Source organism: Temnothorax americanus, unplaced genomic scaffold (genome assembly GCF_048541705.1).
Source record: "Temnothorax americanus isolate GAGA-0224 unplaced genomic scaffold, ASM4854170v1 Scaffold17, whole genome shotgun sequence".
NCBI classification, from domain to species: Eukaryota; Metazoa; Arthropoda; class Insecta; order Hymenoptera; family Formicidae; genus Temnothorax; species Temnothorax americanus.
Window position 1 is genome coordinate 1,594,388 of NW_027509307.1, and position 24,876 is coordinate 1,619,263.

Consider the following 24,876-nt stretch of genomic DNA (forward strand, 5'->3'; position numbering starts at 1 on the left):
GAGTTCAAGGACCGAACCCCGGCGCTTTTATGCGCCGTGGCCGTAAATACTTCAACACTGACGCGTGCAATATTAAAGGTGCAAAAGCTGTATGTACGGCCATCATACTCGACGAGCAGCGGGCGGGCGAGGACGCGTCCGAAGGCGCTTTATACACATGCGTGCACTATCCTTCGCGCGTTGTATATGTGCACGCGCCTGTACACGCGCGCAACCCGAAGATTTATGTTGCTTATCTTCGCGTACGAAAGGCGCGGACGTTTACGGGCGCGCGAGAAATCATTTACTTTGGCATCGATTTCCTCGCGTCTGACGCGCTTTCCTGCCATTCGGCTTTAACGATTCATTTGCAACGCCCGACGCGGCTCGCTCGACGCGTATAACGGCTCTTATTTCTCGCGAAACGCCCGAGGAACGACGAGAGGCCCGCACAGATGCGTTCTCGCGCGAATGAACGACGAAACGGTGTCGCGCTTTTTCACGCGCGCGTGAAAATACGACTCTTACGGAATTATTAGGAGAACCGGACGGCTTTATTTCCTTTTTCCTTGATTCGTAGTGCCCGACTTCCGTGACCCGCTATGCAGAGCACAATCGTGCACGCTGATTTACGAGCGTGAGTAAGAACAAGCTGGTGGAGATTATTTTTTTAGGCAGCCACTTTCGAGGTGAATTATTGTTCTTCGTGCTACGTCGAGGATTCTGCGGTAATCTTGATCGCGCCAGGCGTCGTATAGCCGGTTTGTATACTTATTTTCGCCGGTTATCTCGTTGTTGATACTCTTAACGTTGAAGCGGAACGGTAATGAATATTTGATGCATGTTTGCCTCGTATATATCATTTATGTTGGTAAGCTGTGATTTTAATATTTGAAAATAGCCGTCGTTCCACGATGAATTTTGTAATTATTTAATTTTCCATCGAAAACTATAATAGATATCTATGTCTCTGATCTGCGTTGAACACAAGTGCGGATATCTGTAGATCTAGGGGAAACGTGTGTATACGATATCACGATGACACCATTCTGATAACTCAAATTTATCAACGATAGCAAAGGCTGATGAAAAATCTTCAGATTGATGATTATATTTTAAAAATATACGGTTACATTTATTATTTTAAAATAATAGCGATTCTTATTTTTAGTTCCGTACACATTTATTTAGAAACAATTAATAAATAATTATCTCATAATAGTATAATGTAGTAATATGTTAATTACTTATGTTATTATTAATAACAACAAAATTTATCTCTAGTATATATGGTTACATATTGATAATTTAATAGTAAAACTGCATATTTAAAAAATATATTTTGATATTACAAAGTACTCATCGAGAATTTCTCGTATATATTGTATTTAAAATAATTTTTCTGTATACACATACCTCCCTCCTCCCCAAACACACACATGCACACACACACACACACACACACACATTTTCACTTTTTCATAATTCCTAAGAGATGGTCTTATCCAGAAAAGAGTTGTATCCATCAAGATTTGTGGAACATTAATCTTCCAAATAGAATTTCTTACAGAGTTACATAAAACTTCTTTAACAGCATTTTTCTTCAAGCTGTTCTCTACGTATATGCATATCCGTTTGCCTATGCAATGCGAAAACGCGTTATTCAGTGTCACGTAAACATGCATTTTTCGAATTTTGCGCGCGACTAGTAAAACCGTCCTTTAATAACATGCAAATTACATCGGCACTCATCGGAAATGTTTTACAAATGGAGGTGAAGCTTAAAACATTCATTGGATTTCCCGCTGACAGCTACATCTTCCATAAAATATTGCATGTATAATTTCCTAAAAATAAATAATCCTCGTAAAGCATGGGGCTTTTGAAAAGCGTTTACTTTTGCCATCGGCACATATCATTTGCACGTATTTGCGAGTGACAGTGCATTTTATTGCATTATTGTATGCGTCCAATGTTCTTACAAATACCTATATATGAAAAGGTTTATGGATGATAAATTTCTTGGACTTCGGCAAATTCAACGTGGGATATCCGTAGAAGATGTTTCAGAAGCTATATATATGTCATAGTATAGAGTCTGCCAGGGTTTCTTAACGGAAGCACAAGAAAGCAGTGGCATTTGCCAAATTCTCCGTTTGCTTCTTGGTACGTAACTTCGCGTAAATGATCATCGCAATATATCAGTGCCGTGTTTCCTTTTGCTCAATAATACGGACATTAAGCACAATATATTTTAATATGATATTTACATATCGTAATATTGATACATAGATGCATGCGTATAATTTTATTAATTTATTAGTGTGACAATTGCTACATTAATTAAAGCACGCACGTATTGCTAAATTATATTTCTATATAAAAAAATATATTTACTAAAATTTTCTTTATTATTTTCTTCTTTATTTCATAATAATTAATTTATATTTATTAAATTTTTATTATATAGTATATTATCTATATTAATTATATAAATGTATAAATATTGATTTTTTATTTCTTTCGTATAATTGGTATTGATATAAACACGCTTCTTGTCACAAATAAAATTATCTGCGTCCACTATAGTATTTCTGATATAGAAACCACGATATATGACTTACAGTCAAAACGACAAACCATGTTTGCTTTACAAATATCACCGTTGACGGCAAATATCCATTAATCGAAACATACTATATAACTATAACAAACAATTAATCCTTCGATAACTGGCAATATATTGAAATCAACTAAAACACACAAGAAAATCTAAGGTATCCATATAATTATCTTATTTGTTGCAAATTTGGGTTTATTACTTATATAAACAGTTTATATAAGAAAATGTCTTTCTCAAATTGATTATATTTTTCTGTAAATGTATTAACGTAATTATACAAATCTTTGTTTTTATATCGCTTTAACTTTAAGAAAATTAAAACATTAATTCAAATAAACGATGGTTTATTCTTTCTACTATAGCATTAAAATAAATTTGTACATACGAAAATAAGTACATGCGTGATATATACATACCTATATATGTGAGAAGAGGTTTAAATCTTTCCATTTTTAAAACTTTCGCTAACAAAAGCCTCGACACGCAGGAAGAATTGCGCACTGAATCTGGATGCAGTAGATTGTTTTTATTGTCTAAACACTTCCCTGAAAAACAAATTATAAACAATGAAAATAATTCAAAATTTGATTTGATTATACTAGAATTTTATCTTTGAATCCCTCGTCTTGAAAGGTCACTTGTTTACTTATTTCATTATTTCAGTATTTTAATATAAAATATAATGCGTTGAATAAACATGTTCAAATTTGCGCTATTATAGTAATTTTTTAACGAGTTGATATAGTAAGGGCTTCAAAGATATACATCAAGCAAAGATCAAGCAAAATCATTCTGAGTATATCATCCCTGACGGTAATAACGAAATTCATTTTTCCTTTACTTTGACCTCAAAAGGTTCTAGCTCTGAAGTTTATCACACTTTTAAAACGTGTCCTAAAAATAAGCAGCTGCATACGATATACGGTGTTGCGGGTTGGTCTTTTCTACTAAAAATTTCTGCTCGCAAAAGAGGTTTTTTCGCATACACGTTTATATAAACATTTTTGTGAATTCAACACGAGAGATAGAGTTCTTGGAAATATTTAAATAAATTTGTTCTGTCAATCTTTTTTATTATGATACTGTCCCAAGATGTCAAATCTATTATTATAATGTTAAATATGTATAGATATGACATATCTTTAGACGTAAATTGAAGTTTTCCTTATTTTGGTACTTTTTTAATAGAATGAGAACTTTGTTGATCCGACGCAAATCTCTATAATACGAATTCGCAACATAATATTAACGATTGCGTTCGCGTGCAGCGAACACGAAGAAAGCACGATCATTGCGCTTCGTTTCACGAGTCATTTGTCCCACGACGAGTACTTCGTTCGTTGCAGGTCTCGCATGATGTAAATGGTGGGACGTCGTTTAACCAAATAGCTTTATTTACTCATCTCTATCGTAACGCAAGCGGGTGCTGCATGTATCGTATCGGTGGAAAAGTGGAGGAAGGTGTTCGCGCGCCGTGAAAAGAGGGACGATAGGGGATGGTATGGATGCGAAGAGAGATGCGACGACAACGAGGCTGGATACGGGGACGGATGCGATATATATACGACGAGTCGACTTGATTAATTGTATATTTATGTATCAGCCCACTTAACCGAGCCGGTAGCTTTCTTCGCAAGCCCCGACCTGCCTTTCGTGGGCCCTCCCTCCCCCCGGCCTTTGTGCGACGTGGAATTCCGCCTTGTCTTAACGTTGAAATAATGCAGGCGAAATAAGGTCGGCTAAAATGTTTAGAGAACTAAGCGCGGCACCGGACCTTAAATCACCGCGCGACGACGTCTCCCTTTTCTCTCCCGCTCGCTCACAACCTTTTCCATCTTCCTCTCTCGTTTGCCACTTCTCCCTGCTTCTCTTTCCCCGGCTCCTTCTCGCCATCTCTCTTGTCCCTTGCTCTTCTTTGTTTCTGTACCAGCCATCTCGTTCCACCATGCCTTCCCTCGCAACCGAGACCGATTCGAACTTTAAAAAGCTTCACGAGTCCCGAGCGTAAAACCTTCCCCGTTCTTGATTCGTGAGGCATTAGCGGCTGGATACGAAAATTAATTAAGGATGGCGTTCTGCGCAGCACACAAATCGAAATGCTAAAGCTTTTTTCATCATTATTGACTCTTACATTTATCGCCAACTTGCTTTGTGCTCTGACAACTAAGAAACCTATGGGAATAAAGATTCAGTTTTTTCGTGATTGTAGAAAGATATCATGTATATGTAATATGTGATATACTATTATATACTTTAAAATTCTATTGCAATATTTTTTACATTTTATAATTAATTTTAAAAGTTTAATATTGTAACCATCATAATAAATATCAAAAATATCATATTAATAGATATGTATAATTTTAAAATAGTTTTTGTTATGTGTTAGTTATTCATATTACAGTAAAATTGTCTCTATTTGATTATATACATATATAGCACATAAAATTAAAATATAATAATAAATAAATTATAATTATATGTTGTTCTTTGAAATAATAAATAAGATTATCATTGAATCAGAAGAAATCATGTTGAAACACAAAACATTCAAAACAAAAAACAGAATCATTATTTTGCGACTGTGTATTATTTTAAAACACAATTTGAAAACTTTGGATAAAATAAAAATTATTGCGCTTTGTGATAGTGTCTTCAGGAGTGTAAGAAAAAAAGATTTCGGTATGAAATTCAAGATCCATCTTAGTTTTCGGAGTTTCCGAGTGGGGTACGTTCGGAAAAGAGATTCCAGAGGAGATTACGAAAACCGTTTCGGGACGAACGGAATCATCGTGCTTCTTGGAGCTCGCGGAGATATCTACGGAGAAAAAGGATTCCACTGTGGACTACTGAGAAGAAGGTACTAGGAGAGATAGAGAGAGAAAGAGAGAGAGATTGCAGCGTGGCACGCGTCGCTTAGCGCGAATTCCAGAACGGACGAGGAACGAGAGGAGGTGAGTCGGATGGCAAACGAATCGTTTAGGATTCCACGCGGTATCTTTCAACTTTTTCGTTCAGTCTCTGCTCCTCTCGAGAAAACAGTCTTGTCGCGCTTGCAGGATTTATAAGTCATCCCGTTCTCCGCGTCGCGTCGTATTATTGAAGACGACGAATTCCGCGAATATCATACAGCATGATTGCCGTATAGACGAAGATGGGGCGTAACAGAATTTTAATATAATTTATTTGTTCGACTCGAAATCATTAAGTAAGATAAAGATATACGTGTTCTGTAACTGAATAAACATTTCAATATACGTATTTTTACAAAAGTAATTCTATAAAGTACTTAGCTTGTAAAAAGAATAAATAGCAACTAGTTACCTTTGAAGCGGCGGCAAATTTACGTTACCTTTTATAAGTAACGCTTCAAAGTTTACTTTATTCTAGCTTTAGCAAACTTCCTTCATCTTGACTTTCATAATTTCCAGATGAGTTAATTACCGTCTACTTGTGTACACTTCTAGCGGATCTTAATTCGCTCTTGATTTACTCGCGCAATTTGATAATATCAAGCAGGAATATATATACGTGCGGAAATGTTCCATTTGATGCCATCAACAGCCATGGGCTCTTCCTCGTTCTAACAATTTCGATCACTATTACGACTGAGCGTTGATCCTACTTGCATTTGATACATCACATTTAATATGACATTTAATAATTTTCACATATAATTGAGATTATCGAATATTCATTGTCGAATATTAGTCAGGACAATTTTTATTTTTTATGCATACTTTAATTATAATTCTTGTAAGTAAAATTTTCATAAGTTTGTTATTTAATCCAATCAATTGTTAATAGATTTATATTTATACTTGACAAAATAAAGGCAGTTATAATATAATATAACTAACTTAATAGAATAATATTAAAAAATACTTAAAAAAATTAAAATTAATAACAATAATAAAATGTATCTAGCTATAGACACACAAATATACATAATATATAATAACTAATATATAATAACATAATATTGTATATAATAACTACCTAAATTTATTTAAACTCAACCTAATTAAATTATTTATTACTATCATAATTATTCTTATTTTTTTTTATAAATGTATGGAAAAAAAATCAGTAAACCAAATATAGACTTTAATGTAATTTATATAAATTATGCAATTTGATATTCCATTAATCAAAAAACATAATGGTACAATATAAAATCGTTTTATTTAATACGTTAGTGGATAATTTCTGTCATTGCATTTTTCATGTTTGTATAATAAATACGAACACAATTGCGCGTTGAATGCATTATTTACGTTTCCAGAAATATCATTTACCGGCGAGTATTTTACGATGAAATATTTCATGAGGCAGAAGAGTTATCGTAAAACCACAAGAGCATCTGCACGTTATGGATTACGAATCCGCACGCATAGAAATGGCTACAATTTCAAATTATTAATTATGCGAGTCAAACTCGCAGTTAATGGTAATGAATCTGTTATCATGAATTCTGTACGCTGTGTATATACAAATAAGTTATAAGCAATATACTGTACTTTTAATTCGAATATTAAAATGTCTTGCAGTGAATATGACATGGTGTTAATTATTACATCTGACAAGAAGGCAAATATTAAATGTTAACAAAAATTTAAAACTTGCTTTATGCAAAGATAGATTCGATAAATAAAAATGTCGACAAATCAATGAGAATGCAATCAGTAAACGGTTAATCGACGATTGCATTAAAACAAATTGTTTAAGTTGTAGCAATTTCGGGTCCCCGATGGCTAATATCCGGATAATGAAACGAGGTGCTTTCGTCTCATCGGACTCAAGGAGGGTGAGAGAACAGAGGGATGGAATAAGGGCGTGAAGGCGAAGAGCGCAAGGTTGGAAAATGTGAAATCAGTCGCGACGAAAAGCGACTGATAAAACAATAAAAGAGTATTAAAAGTTAATTTAAAAGAATGATGTAAAAGATTAAAACGTATAATTTATATTAATCACGTAATGTCACGACGTCATCAGATGACTGATGGATAAATAGTACAATAAAAAAAAAACATCTTATTAAATTAGCTTTATTATTCTATATTGTATTAATAATTTTCAAACATATGCAACTATCTACAACTCATATATGTATATAATATACTTTTTAATCCGGTTCCTATAAATAATTTTAATACAATAATAAAAATTTATATCGTTTTCTCTCTCTCTCTCTCTCTCTCTCTCTCTCTCTCTCTCTCTCTTAAACATTTTTATATATTTTAATTAGATCTCATATCAATTATAGTTGCGCGAATTTATATTTTTCTTTTTATTATTTAATTAAAAGTATAAAAAGGTTAAAAAATTAAAAAATAAAAATATAAAAAGGTTAAAAGTTTAAAAAGTAAATCATGAATTTTTATTGACAAAAATCAAGATGGTTATAAATTTTAAATTTAAAAAACATATTTACAAGTTTAATATTTAATTAAAATAAAAAACGATAATCTCTCAGCATTACCGAAGTAACGAAAGAAAATGTGTCGAGACTGTCATTTGTTAAGTCACAGACAGGAATCGAAATCGCACTTCGAAACTGCTCATTGGGAAACGCGGTTGAGGCGAGTCTTGTAAGTATACTTGACTTAATTTTCATTCACGGGGCAATCCACGCCGGCAGGAATTTCAAACCATTAAGCACTCGCTATCTTTCGGCGAGTTCGCCTTGCGTAACATAAAGAGAACGCTTATAAACGTGGTCTACGCGATAGTTAGAACTGTACGCACCCTCTCACACCCGCTCGCTTTCTTCTGTGCCGCTACTACCCCTTTTTGAACGAGACTTCCTTCTCAACGGTTCACAACCGACACCCTCCCACCTCTCTGCACTCGATGCCAAACCGCCTACCAACCTCTCCCCCTCTCACCATCCTCGTGTCAGAATTATTCCGTATAATTATATTCGTTTCGGAACGACACCCTCGGGGCTCGAAATTGAAATTAAGCTTTCTTGCTTTTACACGGATGAGAGAGAGAGAGAGAGAGAGAGAGAGAGAGAGAGAGAGAGAGAGAGAGAGAGAGAGAGAGAGAAGGACAGAAAGAGATGAGCGGATACGAAGACGGAGAGAGATCGTGCAGCAAGAGCGGTGGGAGAGATTTCTCTCGCGTCTTCTCCGCGACGAGGCTGACTACGGTTTTCTGTAGCCGCGAGCTAAGGCTCCGTTCCCTGCCCTTAGCTCCTGTTTTTCCGCTTGCCCTACCCCCAAATCCGCACGTCTTAATCTTCCCTGGAATTTCGGCGCTTTCCCTCCGGCTATGCAAAGGACTTTACCGAGGGATCGACCGTTCGTCATGCTCTTCTATACGTATCCAGAAATAAGATGTCTATATTACGCACCCAATTTTGTATTTTCCGCTGTGAATTTTGATCGTGCGATCTGCGATTTCATGGACTTATTCGCGATTTTGCAAGCATATTATCTGAGTTTTATAATGTTACGGTAAATTAATATGACGATGTTAACATTACATATAATTCATTGTATTATTTAGTAATTAATGGCTGTTATATATATATATATATATATATATATATAGTTGTTGCTTACTTTATTATTAAAATCTATTAATTATTTTCAGCCATTCGCGTAATATTTGAGCATAATAATTTTCAATTTCCTCACCGTGTTTGATATCTATCAAATGACTAAGCAATTATTTTATTGTTTTTCATATTTGTCTACTTAATACTTAATACGTGAAGTGTTCGTACATTACTTGAGAGAAATCATTGGACTCTGAAATGAATATACTCAAATATATTCCATACTTTTTATCCTGGCAATTTGTTTATTCTTCTTTCGACAGTCTTCTTCTTTGATTGCCTCGCTTCCTTCGCTTGGGTTTTTAGCAAAACAGGTTTAAGCTCGCAATTATTTAAGGTAGTTCACGGTTTTCGTACTGCAAAACAAGACCGCGGAGACAGAAACTAGTAGCGGGAAACTGGCGACTGTTGCTGCTACTTCTTGCTGATCCTATCGTGGTATATTGTTGCATGCTGTACTAATGTCATGCGGTTATGAAGGATAGAATGCCATAACTTTGAGCACGCTTTAATGGTACCTTAAACTCGTTACTTATTTTATTACGGTGCGATCTTAATATATATATATATATATATATATATATATATATATATACACGATCACCGAGATATTAAATAAATTAATAATATTAGTATCGTACAAAAGTTTTTCTTCTATTTTAAACATGTCTTATCTCATTACGTAAAATGCGGTAATTAATAATGCTTAATTTGTAGAATAATAATTCGCATACTCATTTTACAGAATAATTATAGTAATAAATATATAATTTATATAAAACAATTTGTATACTCATTATGTCGTAATAATTAATTAATAATTAATACATATAGCATAAAATATCCCTCCTTTGTAATTGTTTCACATTCATGACTTACACTTTTATCGTTCACAATTATAATTGGCTAGAAATTATGAGAGCTGTACACAAAGGATTATTATTAATTGCAAAAGCGACTTTTACTTCTCGTTGCATATTGACTAAACAGTGAGATTTGTAGCGTTGGCATAGGTTGCACTTTGTTTTCAATGAATGCGACTATAGCGATCGTGGTAGCCCCCAACGCAGTTTCCTGCTGATCAGCAGAAATTAGCATAGTCAATTTATGTCGGTCTATAAATAACATGTTTATCGTTATAATTTATGTGCATCGCGATGTGCCCTATCGACATTTACGCAAAGCGAGTTTTAGGTAAGAAAAAAGACGAATGTGTTTTATTCCGCGTTGTATATAGACGCACACACATAGCAATATTTTGGTTAAGCTTTAAAAGCTTACAGAATTATGTTTAATCATTTCAAAAAACTGTAATCAATTTGTAAGAACATACGCTTTTTTTTTTTTAATTAAAATTCAGAACTTATTAACTATGCTTATTGATATTTATCCGATATGTGTTTGTTGATTTAAAGAAACAGTCAAAGATATAATCAGTATATCGAAAATTGATAAAATATAGATATATAAATAGCTGTTTTAATAAAATCGTTAAATATATATATAGTTCAAAGTCGCATTAGCAGCGAATCGGGAATGAAGATAAAATCGCAATATATTACTGTTTTTTTACCGCATGCGTCAGCAATTGATAAAATCAAATGTTAATCAAGATTTTATGCGTAAATTCTATATATTACTTGAATGTATATATATAGGTTTGAAAATATTGTGTAAATTAAATATGCCATTGGTTAATGTATATTTCTATAGCGATTCTTAAACGAAAATTGCATTAACATCTTTGTAAATGTAATATAATAATGTTTGCAATCAACTTACTCACGTATTGATATTAACACAAGCGTACATTCAGTATGTTAATCAGTGTATGTCTGCGAAATTTTCCTGAGAGAGAAGATTAAATATGTGTTTCATCAGAAAGTTCATAAATGGAGGCGTACGAGTTCTATACTCCTTTATGGCGGACCTATATGGAAAGTTATACTGTGTTCGCTGTCAAGTTAGAACGCTCTCTCGTCCGGAAAGCGATCTGTCGCGTCTATCAGGAATATGTCGTGAGGCCGCGTATAATGGCCAAAAAAACCTGGTTAACTGCAAAATTGTGCCGCGGTCTCTCGTGGAATTGCGTTGACTCGCGTTTACGCACAATCGATGCATCTCCATCCCTCAGCTCGTCGTCGCCTCTGCGTGTTTGTAATTGCACACGCGATCACGATGTACATGCACACGCCTACGTACGTGGATGCGGATTCGGAAAACACGAGAGAGAGAGAGAGAGGGGGGGGAGATGGAAGGAGGAGAGGCAGAGATGATGCGTGGACCGAGCTTTCTCTCACGTGCGAGTGCGAGCGGTGCAAGCGAAATAGGAGCGCGTACGATATGCAGCTATTTGCATACATATAGGGTCATTATAAATATACCGACTCCCTACAGCCGTGTCTCTCCATCGTCCAGCCCATCAGGAGCAGAGGCCGCTCGCGAACTGTCCGATTGCTCCGCTTATCCGTTATTGCGCCCGTCGACTTTGCTGTCACCACCTCTGCGCTTCGGGACGTTCCCAGGTCTCGGCGGTCGTTCCGGCTCTGAACAAGCGTTTTTCATGGATATTATAGCGGCTGCGGTACTTCCCTGCGCGAAACACATCCGGTGAGATTGCACGGCACACCGGCTGAAGTGTTAATTACGGCGTTATCGCCGCCATCAGAAGCCACGTTTGTTTGTTGTGCATTTCTTGGTGGATTTCACGGCGTCACCGTTGCGAAATGTTTCGGATGATATTCTCGCGAAATATCCGGTGAGAGGGACCCTTAGATATCCGGATAAACGCTATGTGGATTAATTATTTTATACGAGATTATTAAATTTGATAATTTGTTAATGAACAATTATAACTGCACATTTTTGTTCCTTAAAATTTCTGATATGTAGAAAGAAAAAATGGGCAAGAAGAAAGAATTGTAACTGATATAAATTAATATAAATTAGTATGTCCTTTCAAATAACTGTTAAAATATTTTGTGTATATAACAAACCTTATTCCTATTTCACTTACGAACTAAAAACAAGATTTATAGACAGATATAAGTCGCGTTTTAATACAAATAATATTCTGCATTTTTTATCATATCGTTGCCAGTGTATCGATTATAGTGCAAAAAATACCTCAGCAATGCACAATAAGTGTAAACACACATATTGCCGTGCGGCCGACGCACGCACGCGATACGTCGCCCTCGATTATCCGCAACTCGGCAAAGTCGATAAGGGCCTTCCCATGCGAAAGCGATAAGTGCGAATCGCTTTGCAGGCGTGGACAGAGAAAAAAAAAGAAAAGAATCACAAAGCATCGACAAGCGGATGTAACGACTGCGCTCGCATGACATGTGAAAAACTTCCTAATGGCGCGTCTACCTCCGCGTATTATCGCGGCCTTTGGGAGACGCAGAAAAATATCTCTTGACGCCGAAGCGACCGTAATCTTGCAACGGCTGCGTTATAACGCGGATGGTACGGGCGCGCTGCTTGCGCGGGTGCATCCTATTAACATATTCACCAGCAACGAGTAGTAAACTCTTTTCTCCCGCGTACGCGGGCACGAAACGGGCGCTATAAATGGTACGTTGATGGGTTTGCGCCGGGCGCGTCAACGCTTGCGCCCCGAGTTAGGGGTAGATGCGCATTACAAATGCTAATGAGGAAGCGCATAGTAGATGTTTCGCATAGAATACATTACCGTCTCGTTCCTCAGTCATTAGCCACGAAAATACGAAATTTCCTGGGCGCAGTGTGTACACCGTATCTATCGTGCTTCGCGAGCCTGCTCGTTGATGGCGACCCGATGGAAGACCACCGACCGCGGGCGCTCTGAATTATAGATGAGTCGCGAATCGCATTTAAAGTCTTTACAATTGTCGACTTTGCCTTCGTTGATCTGCGCTACTATATTTCTCCTTTGCTTCCCAATGACAGTGGATAATTTGATTAGAGAGAATATTGTGATGGAGGAAAATATGTTTCACATTGTTTCACTATTTTTTATCTGTATAATATATTCATATAGAACAAAACTAAGGCAATATAAACCCTTAATACAAAGGAAAAGAAGTTTATCTGAATTATCTATGTAAAAAGTATTTTAAGAATTTTATTCGTTAAGTAATAGTAAAGTTTCATGCCAAAATATTCTTTATACATTGCTTTGATAATTACATTGCATAGTACCGTTTTGGTACTGTAAGTAATTGAAAATATATTATATTATATATTATCATATTTTTAGTATAATTATAAAACATTATTTTATTATTTAATTCGCGATTACGAACAATTAATAAACGTTCTATAAAAAAATATTAGCGATTCGTTCAGTAATTATTAGTTTTGAAAAGAGGAAATTTCCGGAAGTGTGGATGGTAAACGCTGCGAGATTGCGAGGGTGGTCCGACGGGAATTTATTGATGAATTAATTACAAGCATGTGCGTGATTCCTTCTACGACGATAACCGCCAGCAATTTTTAATTAACACGTGCGACAAAGGGAGCCAAATGACCAGTGCTGATCGATTCATCGGCATGGTAACCACATGCCTTTGGTTACACTTTTCTCTTAGCGAACTAATACAAAAGTGAGGAGAAAAATATTCATATATACTTTCGTCGAGATTTTTTCATAATAGAATAAGGCACCTTATTTATAATACTGAAATTTTTTATTTTTTAAATATTAATTTAGTGCACAATTATTTATAGTCAATATAAGAATAGCAAATTTCGAAATTAAGACTCCAACGTAATAGAGACACTGGCTTCATTATTGTGTAATAAATAATCATCCATTCTCCGACACGAGGGATATCTCTGGAACTTAGCGTAATGTAAGTCCATCCGAAAAGACACCGGGAATCCGTGCTACGTTAAAAAGACAAGAAATCGAGTCAAACGTCCAAAAACCAAGAAGATATACATGACGACATCAGCAACGGAAGTAACGGTAACTGTTTCCGCACGAGAAACGGCGCTCTGCGCGCCCTCGGTCTCGGGATCGTCTGACCTACCCTCTCTTACACCACTTCGAACGAAGGAAGGAACGAGCCAGACTCCTACCCTCTGCCACCCACTCGCCCCTCCAGCCTGGCAAACCACCCCTCCAGTTACCGCCGCCGCCGTTGCCGCCGCCGCCGCCGCTGCCACCGCCGTCGTCGCCACCACCACCGCGATACATTGCGATACAGAGTTCTTGTCTCCACGCTGCCTACCTACGTGCAGGACCAGCGCTCCACCAAATCCATAGTCCATTACACTCTAGTCTACGAGACGCCGCGTCACACCACCGCTCCGTATCCGCCTATTCATCCGCCATTATCATTTTTTTATCCATCGCTTGTAACACCGTGACACTTTTTCCCCTCTCACCGTCACGCCAACACCGATACACAAACGCCGGTCGCATAAACACAACACAATATCAGGACGCACGCGTACAAACAACCACGCTTACGAACCGATACGCGCCCCCCTCGTCGTCGTTCTTCGGCGCCCGCTCGTGAGAGACCTTGCTCTGAAAACGGAAAGGCGTTTTTTCGCGAAAGTGACATTTTTCGGCAGTGCGTGACGGCAAGTTCGACAATTGTGACAGGTGCTTCAAGTGCGTATGCTCAAGTGATTGTTTTGGTGCGAGGCAACGTGAGATCCTTCCAGAAAATACGCGTTATCAAATTGAAATCCGCCCGTAGAATAGTGCTCGTGCCCGACGGCCGAACGTCTTTTATGGCCTAGCGAGGAATACGAGAATCCGTGAGATTTCTAGTGACACCGTCGATCCGAAACCTATTAATTAACGTTGATCTTGATTAACAAGTTCTTTCAATCATTGTGAAACAGGAAAATATTATCAAAATAAATTTCACGTAGATATCTGGTGAAGAATCCCCGGTATATCAAGAACGATTTATTTTACATCTTTAGAAATTGAATAACAAACGCTGATTGATATCTGGTTTGTACCTATCGAGATAAAAGGATATTTTGAAGCAGCTGCGACAATCTCTGGATAATTCGATTGACAGGATAAGCGCGCACCTGATACTCCACGCAGTCTCTCGTACATCTCGACTTCTTCTCATCGCTTAATCGATTTACTCACCGAATCGTGTTCCACCCTTTTGTCTTGATTACTTGCTGGTATATATCTCGCCGCAACACGATTAAATTTCTAAGCGCACACAAGCGACGACGTTTATCCAATTCGAACATCTTTTCCTAATAGAAGCGAGAAGTGATCTTTACGGCGGCAGACGCGCTCCCTCGTTACTGTCAACTTCCGTGTTAATATATAAATAAAAGTCACTTGATATTCCGGGAATTTGCGTGTTTGCGGACGCGCGGGGCGCTTACTTAAAATTCACAGCGTCGGGATTTCATAAAAAACTTCGGGCGCGACGTTGTCAACGAGACGCAAGGTGAAAGTAGTTGAACTCAAGCTAGTACGAGCCACGTGAAACTGGTCGCTACCTCGCCGAGCCGCAGAGATCCTGGAGGCTTGAAAGCCCCTGGTTTCCCGCGCACAGCAAGAGCGAAGCACATACAACCACCCCAACCAACCAACCGACGAGTCGACCCACCGCCACCAACCCCTACACACAACAACCCAACGAAGCATCCCCCACTCTGAATCGCACAACAGCCTGAGCGGAAGTGCTAGTCAGTCGGCGAGCGACCTTCCAACATTACGGGTTAGGTTCCCTCTTTTTCCACCCGTCGTGTCTTTAACCTCATTTGTACGATCGCGAGGACCAGCCGCTTTGTTTGATTTACCCGTGGAAGGAAGTAGAGAAAGTCGCCGCAATTAAGGGTGTTAATCCTCTTACAAAGATCGGAAGTAACCGCCGCTTTTTATTTCACGTGTCATTCGCGCGGCAATAACGTTTAACTAGATTTCTATGATCCATACCTGTCATACCTGAAAGATATTTAAGGCAGCGTTATAGAGAAAAGAAAGAAAAGAAAAAGAAGGTGCTATTTTTTGAACGATCAGTGATTAATCGTTCTTCCAATTGTGCGTGTACCGCGAACCTCGTGTCTTCTCCCGCAACACGTTTGTAAGCGAATATCTTCGTGCGACGCGTGCGACTGCGAGTGTTGTTCACCATAGTCTGATCATCATCAGGAAGATTTTAATAGGTTTTAACGAATAACATGAAATTGCAAATTGAGAAATACGTACGGTAGACACATATGCTGCAGTATCTTCAATTATAAAGCGGGAACACACGTTTTTATGACTTACATTGTCGAATCAACTTGACATAGGGCGCTTGGACAGATTGCTTCGTTACAGACTGCTGAGACTGAAACATATGCTTCGCCGACTACTAGGAAGACATCGTCAGTTTGCCGGTTTATACAACGCGATGAAACGTGTTCAACAGTTGTACTGTCACAAACGAAATAACGATTAAGTTTCAAAGCCCGTTGTCCGTCAATTTAATATTTCATTATTGCTGATGCTACGGTTTGTCTCGAGTATTTACTGTAAAGGAATAAAATAATTTTTTTGACAGAAAAATATATTGCGGACTTTTTTAATTACGGTGACGTATTACACACAGAAATCTATATTTTGCAATCCACAACCATATCGGCACTCGCACTGATATAGATCATCCAAGTCGACCACGTGGCCGTGAAGTGAGCGTCGACTGTGCCAAGAGTATGCGGTAAACACATCCCACCGGGGACGAGATTCGATAAAATCTAACATATTTCTCAAAAACATTTCCTAGAAAATCGTGACAAACGTGAAAGGCAGTTCTCAACACGATCGCATCGTTCGTGTGGTAAATAGCGGTGTTATAATCGCGGTGTCAATAGAGTTTAATAACTGGAAGTATCGGCGGCTGAATCCGTTTGTTAAAACTCACATCTTTCTTTGAGACTGCAGTAAGGACTGTGATTTTCCATTGATTTGTTTAACGTAAGCAAGCCTTCCACGTGTGAGTGTCGGTATCGCGTTACATATTTAAAAAGCAAAGTCGAAGTGAAGCGATTCAAGCTTTCACCGTTGATTGTCCATCGCTCGATCCAAGAAGATTTGGAACAGATCAAGGATCGGCGTTTGTCACGCGCAAGTTCGGAGTAGATCGCTCGAAGTTAACAACAAAGTAGCAAAATCCCGCCCGCAGGCAATCGTGAGTTTAAAGAGGCCCAAGTTGAGGTTGTTCAGCCCGGCTCAACGATCGACGTCAACAGGACGTATCAGCAAGCCCCCCAACAAGGAGGGTGGGTGCAGTGGTGCAGTGGTTGCCGGAGGGCCAGCGAGCTTGGGGTGGCCTCGTCCACAGGCGCCTTGGCACCGAGCGCACCGGGCCCCGGGGCTGCGGTGGTGGGTTGCCTGGTTGGGGTGTACCCGTGTTCTCCCTCCTCCACGGGGCCCAGGGGCCCCCTAACTCATCATCTCCAGGCTATCCCGAATCAGCAACAGCCGATCGGCTGTCGTGCTTGTTGCTGCGCGCATAGCAATCACCAGCCAACTTCGGTCCAGCTTACCAGTCAGCGAGGCGGTCTATCGCTGAGGGTAGCGAGGGTGGCGTCCACCACCTCCGTCCGAGCCGCCCCCTACGCCCACCCCCAGCACCAGGGGCTGGGGCAGGAGTGCAGGTAATGATAAATCATTAAACATACATTGTAGCTTCACTTCGACACGTATTACTACCCCCCTACTACTACTACCACTAGTACCACTACCACTACTTCTACCTCTACTACTACCACTACTACCACTACTAGTGCTACTGCTACGCTTCTACTCTGCTCGTCGTCGTCGTCGGCAGTACTTGACAAAAAAGTAATATAATAAAAGTAACGATAACACGTAGTAGCACGCCGAAATTAAGAAAAAAATAAAACAAATAAAAAAAACACGGTTGATGGAGTAAAGAAAGTTACCCAAAACCAAAAACGCACGAAAAAGGTGTAGGGAGGAGACGGGGGCATTGGGTGGAGGTGGTGCGCACATCCTCGGCAGCCCGATGCTGTTCGTCCCGTTCACGGTACCCACCTTCCCTGCGACGCATCATCAGACGACTCATCCTGCGCATCAGTCGCATCATCAACAGCTGCAGGCCAACACCCAGAATCCGGTGCAGCAGCCGCAGCAGCTCACCCAGTTGAATCAGCTGAGCCATCTAAATCATCAGGGCATCGTGCAGGCGACGACCAATCAGCCGACTATACACAGCACCAGCTGTTCGCCGCAGCAACAAGCAACGACACCGAATAAGGTAAAAGATTATACGATTGCTTGGCGCGGCTATATGCAAAAGGAATGTTCCGAAAGTATCGGGGAACGTCGACTCATTTGGGGACATACATTTTGTAAATGGCTATCGTATTGTGGCAAATATCATAATAATAATCGTATTGCGGTATTTCGTAATATATGTTAATTACGTCAAACACGCACGTATATATGTCTAGGAAAATAGCGCTATCATAATAGCACGTTATTACATAGATATTGAAATAATGGCTGATTCTCATGTATAACATAATTATCACATAAGCAGGTCCACGTTAATCAAGCAAAATGCGTGCTTGATTTTATGAAATTTTCCCTTAGTTTTCTCTAATGCAATAAAACGCTTTCAAGTCTCTTAATAGTAACTTCAACATATCTTGTTTTATTATAACTAATTATTATACTCTCTAGTAAAAATAAAATTACTTCCATAATTTATCAAATAATACTGCTGTAAGATGATATCAACAATATTACTAATAGCAGTAAAAAAATATTACGTGACTTTCAACATCAATGCCAGCTCAATATCAATATCATTTATTATTGCGCGTGTTTATTAAAGTTTTATTCCATAACTCGAATATCAAAAAATTAAATTTTCTTAATCAAATATAAATAATCGTCAATTATAAATAAAACAGCATTAATAAAACAATTAAGTAACAACTACCAGTTGTATATAATAATTACCACGAGCAAATATATTTCTTAACTTTAATATCTTCTTTCATGTAATATTAAAACTGATATAATTTGCATATGCAGGAAATATTTGCTCTATTCTTCTCGACATAATATTTTTTTATCAAAGAAAAGATGGAATACATAAAAAAATTTTAATTACGTGTTACATATATGATTTAGAGAATAAAATATAATAATCTAAATGTGGTACATCCATGTAATTATCCAGAGTAATTATAAGCTTATTTACTTATTATACCTATCAATTTTATTTTCGTATACCAACTCTATTTATAATTTTTACATTTAATATTTAAAAGTTGGGACATATGGGTATCAGTATAATCGTAGTAGATGCGTAGCAACAAACTGTTTTGATCAAAATAATGTAATATCCAGCACGTCGCGTTTAATATCGCTCGTAATATCGTGATACAAGTTTCGAAGCTCACTAGCTAATAGATATTTATTAACATTGAGGCCGACAGCTACGATCTATAATCTATATAACGAGGAGAATTTCCCTTCTGGCCGTTGTACGGACCCTGAACGACCTTTTCCCCACCGGTATCGCCTATGGTGTCGGGATTGTTTCTTCATTTTTTTCACCCGCGCTTCCTCACCAGCCATGCGCTTTTATTATCCTGGCGTAGAATCAAGTCAATTTTCTTTAGCAAGCCATAACTCGCCGGAAGATTCTCCCGAGAAGTACAGCGGCTGATGCGCCATAGTACGAGCGAGGCGTTACAGTGTTGGCAGCGGGAACGCGATTTAATTCTTGAAGTCTGGCAATCCACGGGTGGTGCTTCCTTTTCCGGGGGTTCGTCTCCGTGTAGTCCTTGTAGCTGTAGCACAGTTTGGGAAAAGATCTTCAACCCTTTCCGTTTTTGGCGCCGGCAGGCCAATGAGGAGAAAATATATCGCGCGAGTTATCAATTATAATGCGCTGGACAAAAAAAATTTTTCTGTAGTAGGTATAGCTACTCTTCTAAAAAAGTATTAATATTATTTTTAGACAATTAATTTATAATATTAATTAATTGTCTAAAAATTAAAAAATTCAATCTTATATTAATTTTTATTTCGTAAGTATAATAGCATATTTCTTAAAATATGAACTAAAAATGTATTATATTCTGTGAGACTGCAATTGGAGAAAGTGTAAAATTACATTTGCAACCTTAAATGAAATACATATCATAAAAAGAAACCTTTTATGTTTGAAAGAAAATCTTATTTTGAGATTTAGTATCGGTGATAGAAAGATTGATACAGGCCCTAAATAAATGAAAACGTTTACGTGTATTTAACGTACGCTATGCGAAACGTTTGATCAATAAACGATGTGTGAAGTGACTCTTACGTCACTCTCTATGTATATTACGCTGAATATACTATACATCTATTTCCATTATGCCGCATATAAGTACACGTCATGTAATGCACGTGAAAATGTCGCTGACTTAATATACGTAGCGAAGTCCTCAACACACGTGCACTATTACGTGCAACGTTTACGCATTACATATGTGTATATGTACTATATGTAATTTACATAACGATAATGTATACTCCGTTGTATACATGTATATGGTGTTATATATGCGCGAGCCGCGACATCCGTATGTATTACAAATTCGAAGTGTCTACGCGTGACTGTAAAATGTGTATTCACGTTCTGTGTATACACACCGCTTCTTGAACTGCACGTATACATTTTTATAAACTAGGATACCTGAATGTGCTCAAAAGATGAAATGTTAACTTTCTACGTATACACGATTTTTGTTCAAGTAAAGTTAAAGGGCTTATTTTATACAGAATTTGTTAAAGCTGTTTGAATAGATAAGTTATTTTTTTTAATGTTAGAACATATTGAATATATTGAATCATTTTTTTGTTGTATTTTTAAATATAGGTTTTGACTGTATGAATGACGATACTCTATTTCTAAATTCTACAATTACACTAATTTAAATGTAATTAATCCGTCAGAAGTCAATCCACCTTTAATTTAAAACCAGACATAAGTAGTTGTTTATAATTCATAGAGTCAGCATAGTTCCATTCTTACTCGAATATATAAAAAAGATACAAATACAAGCGCAACGCTATTATATTCTTCTAATAACACATAAGAAGAAATGCGATAACACCTGTTGCCAAGAGTGTCTACCATCAATATTTAATTATGATTTGATAGCATTATCTTTTATCGACGTAATTTGTCTTTATTATTTCCATAACGCAAAGAAATATATAAGCAAGATAAACAGCACATTAAAAAATAAGTCTAAACTGATACTCTCTGTTGGGTCTATATATAAATAAATTTGTACTATGTGTTACATTTAAACTTGTTAAACAGTACTTGTGTTGGATATTATAAAATACATATTATAAAAATATTATAAAACATTGTTATTAAAAACATGCAAGCATAATTATCGCTATTGAAGGAAAATTCGTGGGGAAGTATCCCTGTAAAATAAGCGCGGAAGGCGCTTTCTCATCCAATAAAGGGTTACAACTTCGCAGGTAGGCCTTTTCGAAAGACGCGAAGTACGAAGAGCAATGAGGGGAAGTGGGGGAAAATACCAGAATTTCTAAAGCGAAGGAAATAGCTCCTAGTGGGTGGGGACGGGAGGAGGGAAGACTTTGAGAGTTGTTCGCGTAACTTTATTAATTAAAGGCCGTTAGTCCTTGTTGCTCGATACACCTTATATAGCTACCACGGTCATGGTTCTCTCGTACAAAGAACAAGCTTCTCGTCCTCCTTTTCCTCCCCTATGCTTCTTGGCGCCTTCGTCAACGCGCTTATCCGCGTATCGATCATCGTCACTGTCCACTATAGTAAATAATGTTTTACGTTATTCCTCTGTATTGTTGCTTTTTTTCTTCGCTTGCGTAAACAATCTCCTTTAGTACATCTTAATCAGTCCTTCTCTCTTAGCTTCGTGAGATAAAATCCAAAATGTGCAATGTTTAAAATTTAGTTCTCGAATAAAATAACAATAATAATCGCAATAATTATAAAATACTATAAGTTGCTAAATAAATAATGTATTTGACGATAATATAGCATAAAAATAAAAAATATGTTAATTACAACGTTAATACAACAAAGCGATTATCAAATTCGTATTATTTCTTGTATAAATACATTCTGTTATGTTAGTAAGCTGCAAAAATTATTAGAAAATTATAGCGCAGCAAACTTTTATTAAAAATACATCACTAGTTATAATTATCGGACAATAATTCGGCGGCACAAGGAAAAAAATTGTATTTCTGAGCATCTGCGGATGTTTTCAATAAAACATTCTAAACTGTTATTTTGTTACTACTACATTTTCAAAAAGACTGCAACACTAATCTGTGCAGTTTTATATTGATTGAAATTTAATCATTTGTTTTTATTATAATTAATGAATGAAAAGCTTTCACGAAAAAAACTGTTATAGAAATAATTCTTTTAAAAAGTTACATTATTTTGTGGTTACGAAACTTTTTATTGGTGCTATTGAATTGTTTCTCGATTAATGGCATTTTTATCCTTCATACGTTTTGCCGCACAGAAAAGATAAAATATAGGCTGTGCGTATTATTTTTCTACATTAGCATATTTTCTACATTGTTTTATCTTCAGGTTCTTTTCTCACATGTGATCAAATGTACAATTACATCTCATCCCATAGTGTCATGATTCAATGTAATATTGCGTGTTCACGAAGTGTTAAACTGAAAGACAAGTACTGAGCGCTATCTCGAAGGTTCTTTCTGTTCATATCACACCAAGAAAAAAAGCGACTCATTCGCGCTACTTCATCGTCTTATGTCCTCCGCGTTGCCTCCGCGACGCAACAGCTCCGACATTTATCATCGTCACTATCTATCGCCGTTTTTCGCGCAAAAAAAGTATCTCGCGATTGCAGTGCAATATCGCACCGCGTACGAATTCTTTTTACGTTGCGCGACACTTAGTTTACGCTTTAGGTACCGTTAGCACCCGTTGCGCGGGAAACATCGTGCGAAAAAGATAATTACGAGTCGGCTGGCAAACGTAATGAAAAGAGAGTTATAGAAAGACTCACAAAGGATAACCGGTTGGCACTTGTCATATAATTAGAAAATTGCTTTTTGCATGGCAAAAATGCGTTACAGCAAAGAAGAAAGTGCAGAAGAAACTCATTAGGGAGATGCGGCGGGTTGAGGTGGACCGTGTGTCTTGCCTGCCTAGTACTGCCTACTACCTGTCTGCGCGGGGACGCGAATGAAGGGTGCCGGGGTGAGAGTGGGACATTCGCGACGAGTGGCGGGGAGTGACGGTCTCGCATTTTAAAGGGAGAGCAACGCGGAGGTTGCCGGCGATGGCCAGGGGGTGTGCCGCACGAGGAGAAGATCAAAGCACTGGAGATGATTTCATTACAACACGCCACTCGTCTATTACTTTGAACTATCAAAAGAGTGGCGGTCTCACACAAGTTTGGCAGTCGGTGACGCGGCTCGACGCAGCGCGTGGAAGTTTTCTCTGTACAATGCTCTTCTTCTTGCCGGGCTAAAGAGACTGGCGAAACTCGCGGGGTAGGGGAAAGGTAATTCAGCGCAAAAAAAAAAAAGAGAAAGTCTCGGGGCGCGAGACAACCCTTCGCGTTTCTGATTTCAAACTCTTCTCTATTTGCCCAGAGGGAGGAATATTATTAGCTCAAGCTGCCTTCTATTGTCGAAATAAACTCGGTCGTATTGTAGGGTGAGAATGGATGTCCAAAGTTGTTGTTCTTTCGCGTTTCGAAACTTTGAATTGATGAACAATTAAATTTCCTGCATAGAAATCAATCATCATAAATTGTATTACGACATCGATATTATTGATTCATCGAGAAGAATTGAATTTAATATCTTTAATACACTAATGAGAACATTTCATTTAAAGAATTGTGTAACAGCTAATAAATTACTATCGTATTTAATAATTAATTCTTACACATATGTTTTCTAATTGCAATGTATTGAAATGCGAAACTTGCAATAATACATACGTGGTAATATATAATCCGTTCTTTCACGTACGTTTTCTTTTTTTAAATAGAATTCTATACTATAGATGTAATATTATTTAAAGTCAAAATTCAAAAAGCACAATTTTTTTAATGCAAGAGAAAACAATACAAAAAAGGTAGCGAGATTGATCATGTGCACTATAATATAATATTTCATTATAAATTACTTATTAAATGTGTTATAAATTATTTCAAGAATTGTCAATAAATTAAATAGAAAGCGAATTTTGGTATCTTTTATTTTTAAAATGTTAAAGCGTTAAGGCTAGATTAAATCATTGCCGCTTTGATTTTAATTATGTCAAACTAATCGCATTCGAGGTTCGTTAATAATTAATCGCGCACTTTTGACCGGTCGAGTAAATTTTACAAGCCTTTGTATTTTTAATGTTCCCGTCCCGAATTCCTATCCGTTCGCCGTTTATCGCGCCCTATCTCGCACGAGCTTAACGATGGACGCGGAGAAAATCGCAATCACCGGTCTCGCCCGCGAGGTATACCGCGCAATTTTTCGTGATTTCAATACACGGAATATTCTCAGATCGATGTGTAAAGTCGTTTAGAGCTCTCTCCCGCGCGCGATCGCGTGTACACGCCGAAGGCTATGTCGGCTGAACGAGCCAGTGTAATTAAAACGAAATTCGTAAAAAGGAACGGCCGCACGGCCCGTATAATGGATACAACATAATGGATACAAGGCACG

At 37.6% G+C, this 24,876-nt stretch overlaps 2 protein-coding genes across 12 annotated transcripts in view; one reads left to right on the top strand and one right to left on the bottom strand.

Annotated features, from left to right (window-relative positions):
- The window catches only part of LOC143895895 (nucleolysin TIAR), a 529,366-nt gene that overhangs the window by 108,415 nt on the left and 396,075 nt on the right, over nt 1–24,876 (top strand). Inside the window, exons 1-2 of one of the 7 annotated variants that reach the window (XM_077403352.1) lie at nt 15,849–17,786; nt 18,100–18,409. The exons of 5 other annotated variants lie outside the window; for them this stretch is intronic. In XM_077403352.1, coding sequence (XP_077259478.1) covers nt 18,158–18,409 — 252 coding nt within the window. In that variant the 5' untranslated portion in view covers nt 15,849–17,786; nt 18,100–18,157. Of the gene's footprint in view, nt 1–15,848; nt 17,787–18,099; nt 18,410–24,876 lie in introns of those variants that run through there. One more of the 7 variants, XM_077403357.1, reaches the window with a different exon arrangement.
- LOC143895897 (uncharacterized) overlaps nt 1–24,876 on the bottom strand; it is a 250,285-nt gene that overhangs the window by 65,176 nt on the left and 160,233 nt on the right. For 2 of the 5 annotated variants that reach the window (XM_077403359.1, XM_077403361.1), the window contains one exon: nt 3,019–3,147. In XM_077403359.1, coding sequence (XP_077259485.1) covers nt 3,019–3,147 — 129 coding nt within the window. Of the gene's footprint in view, nt 1–987; nt 3,148–15,273; nt 15,651–19,342; nt 21,962–24,876 lie in introns of those variants that run through there. The other 3 variants (XR_013256492.1, XR_013256490.1, XM_077403363.1) reach the window with 3 other exon arrangements.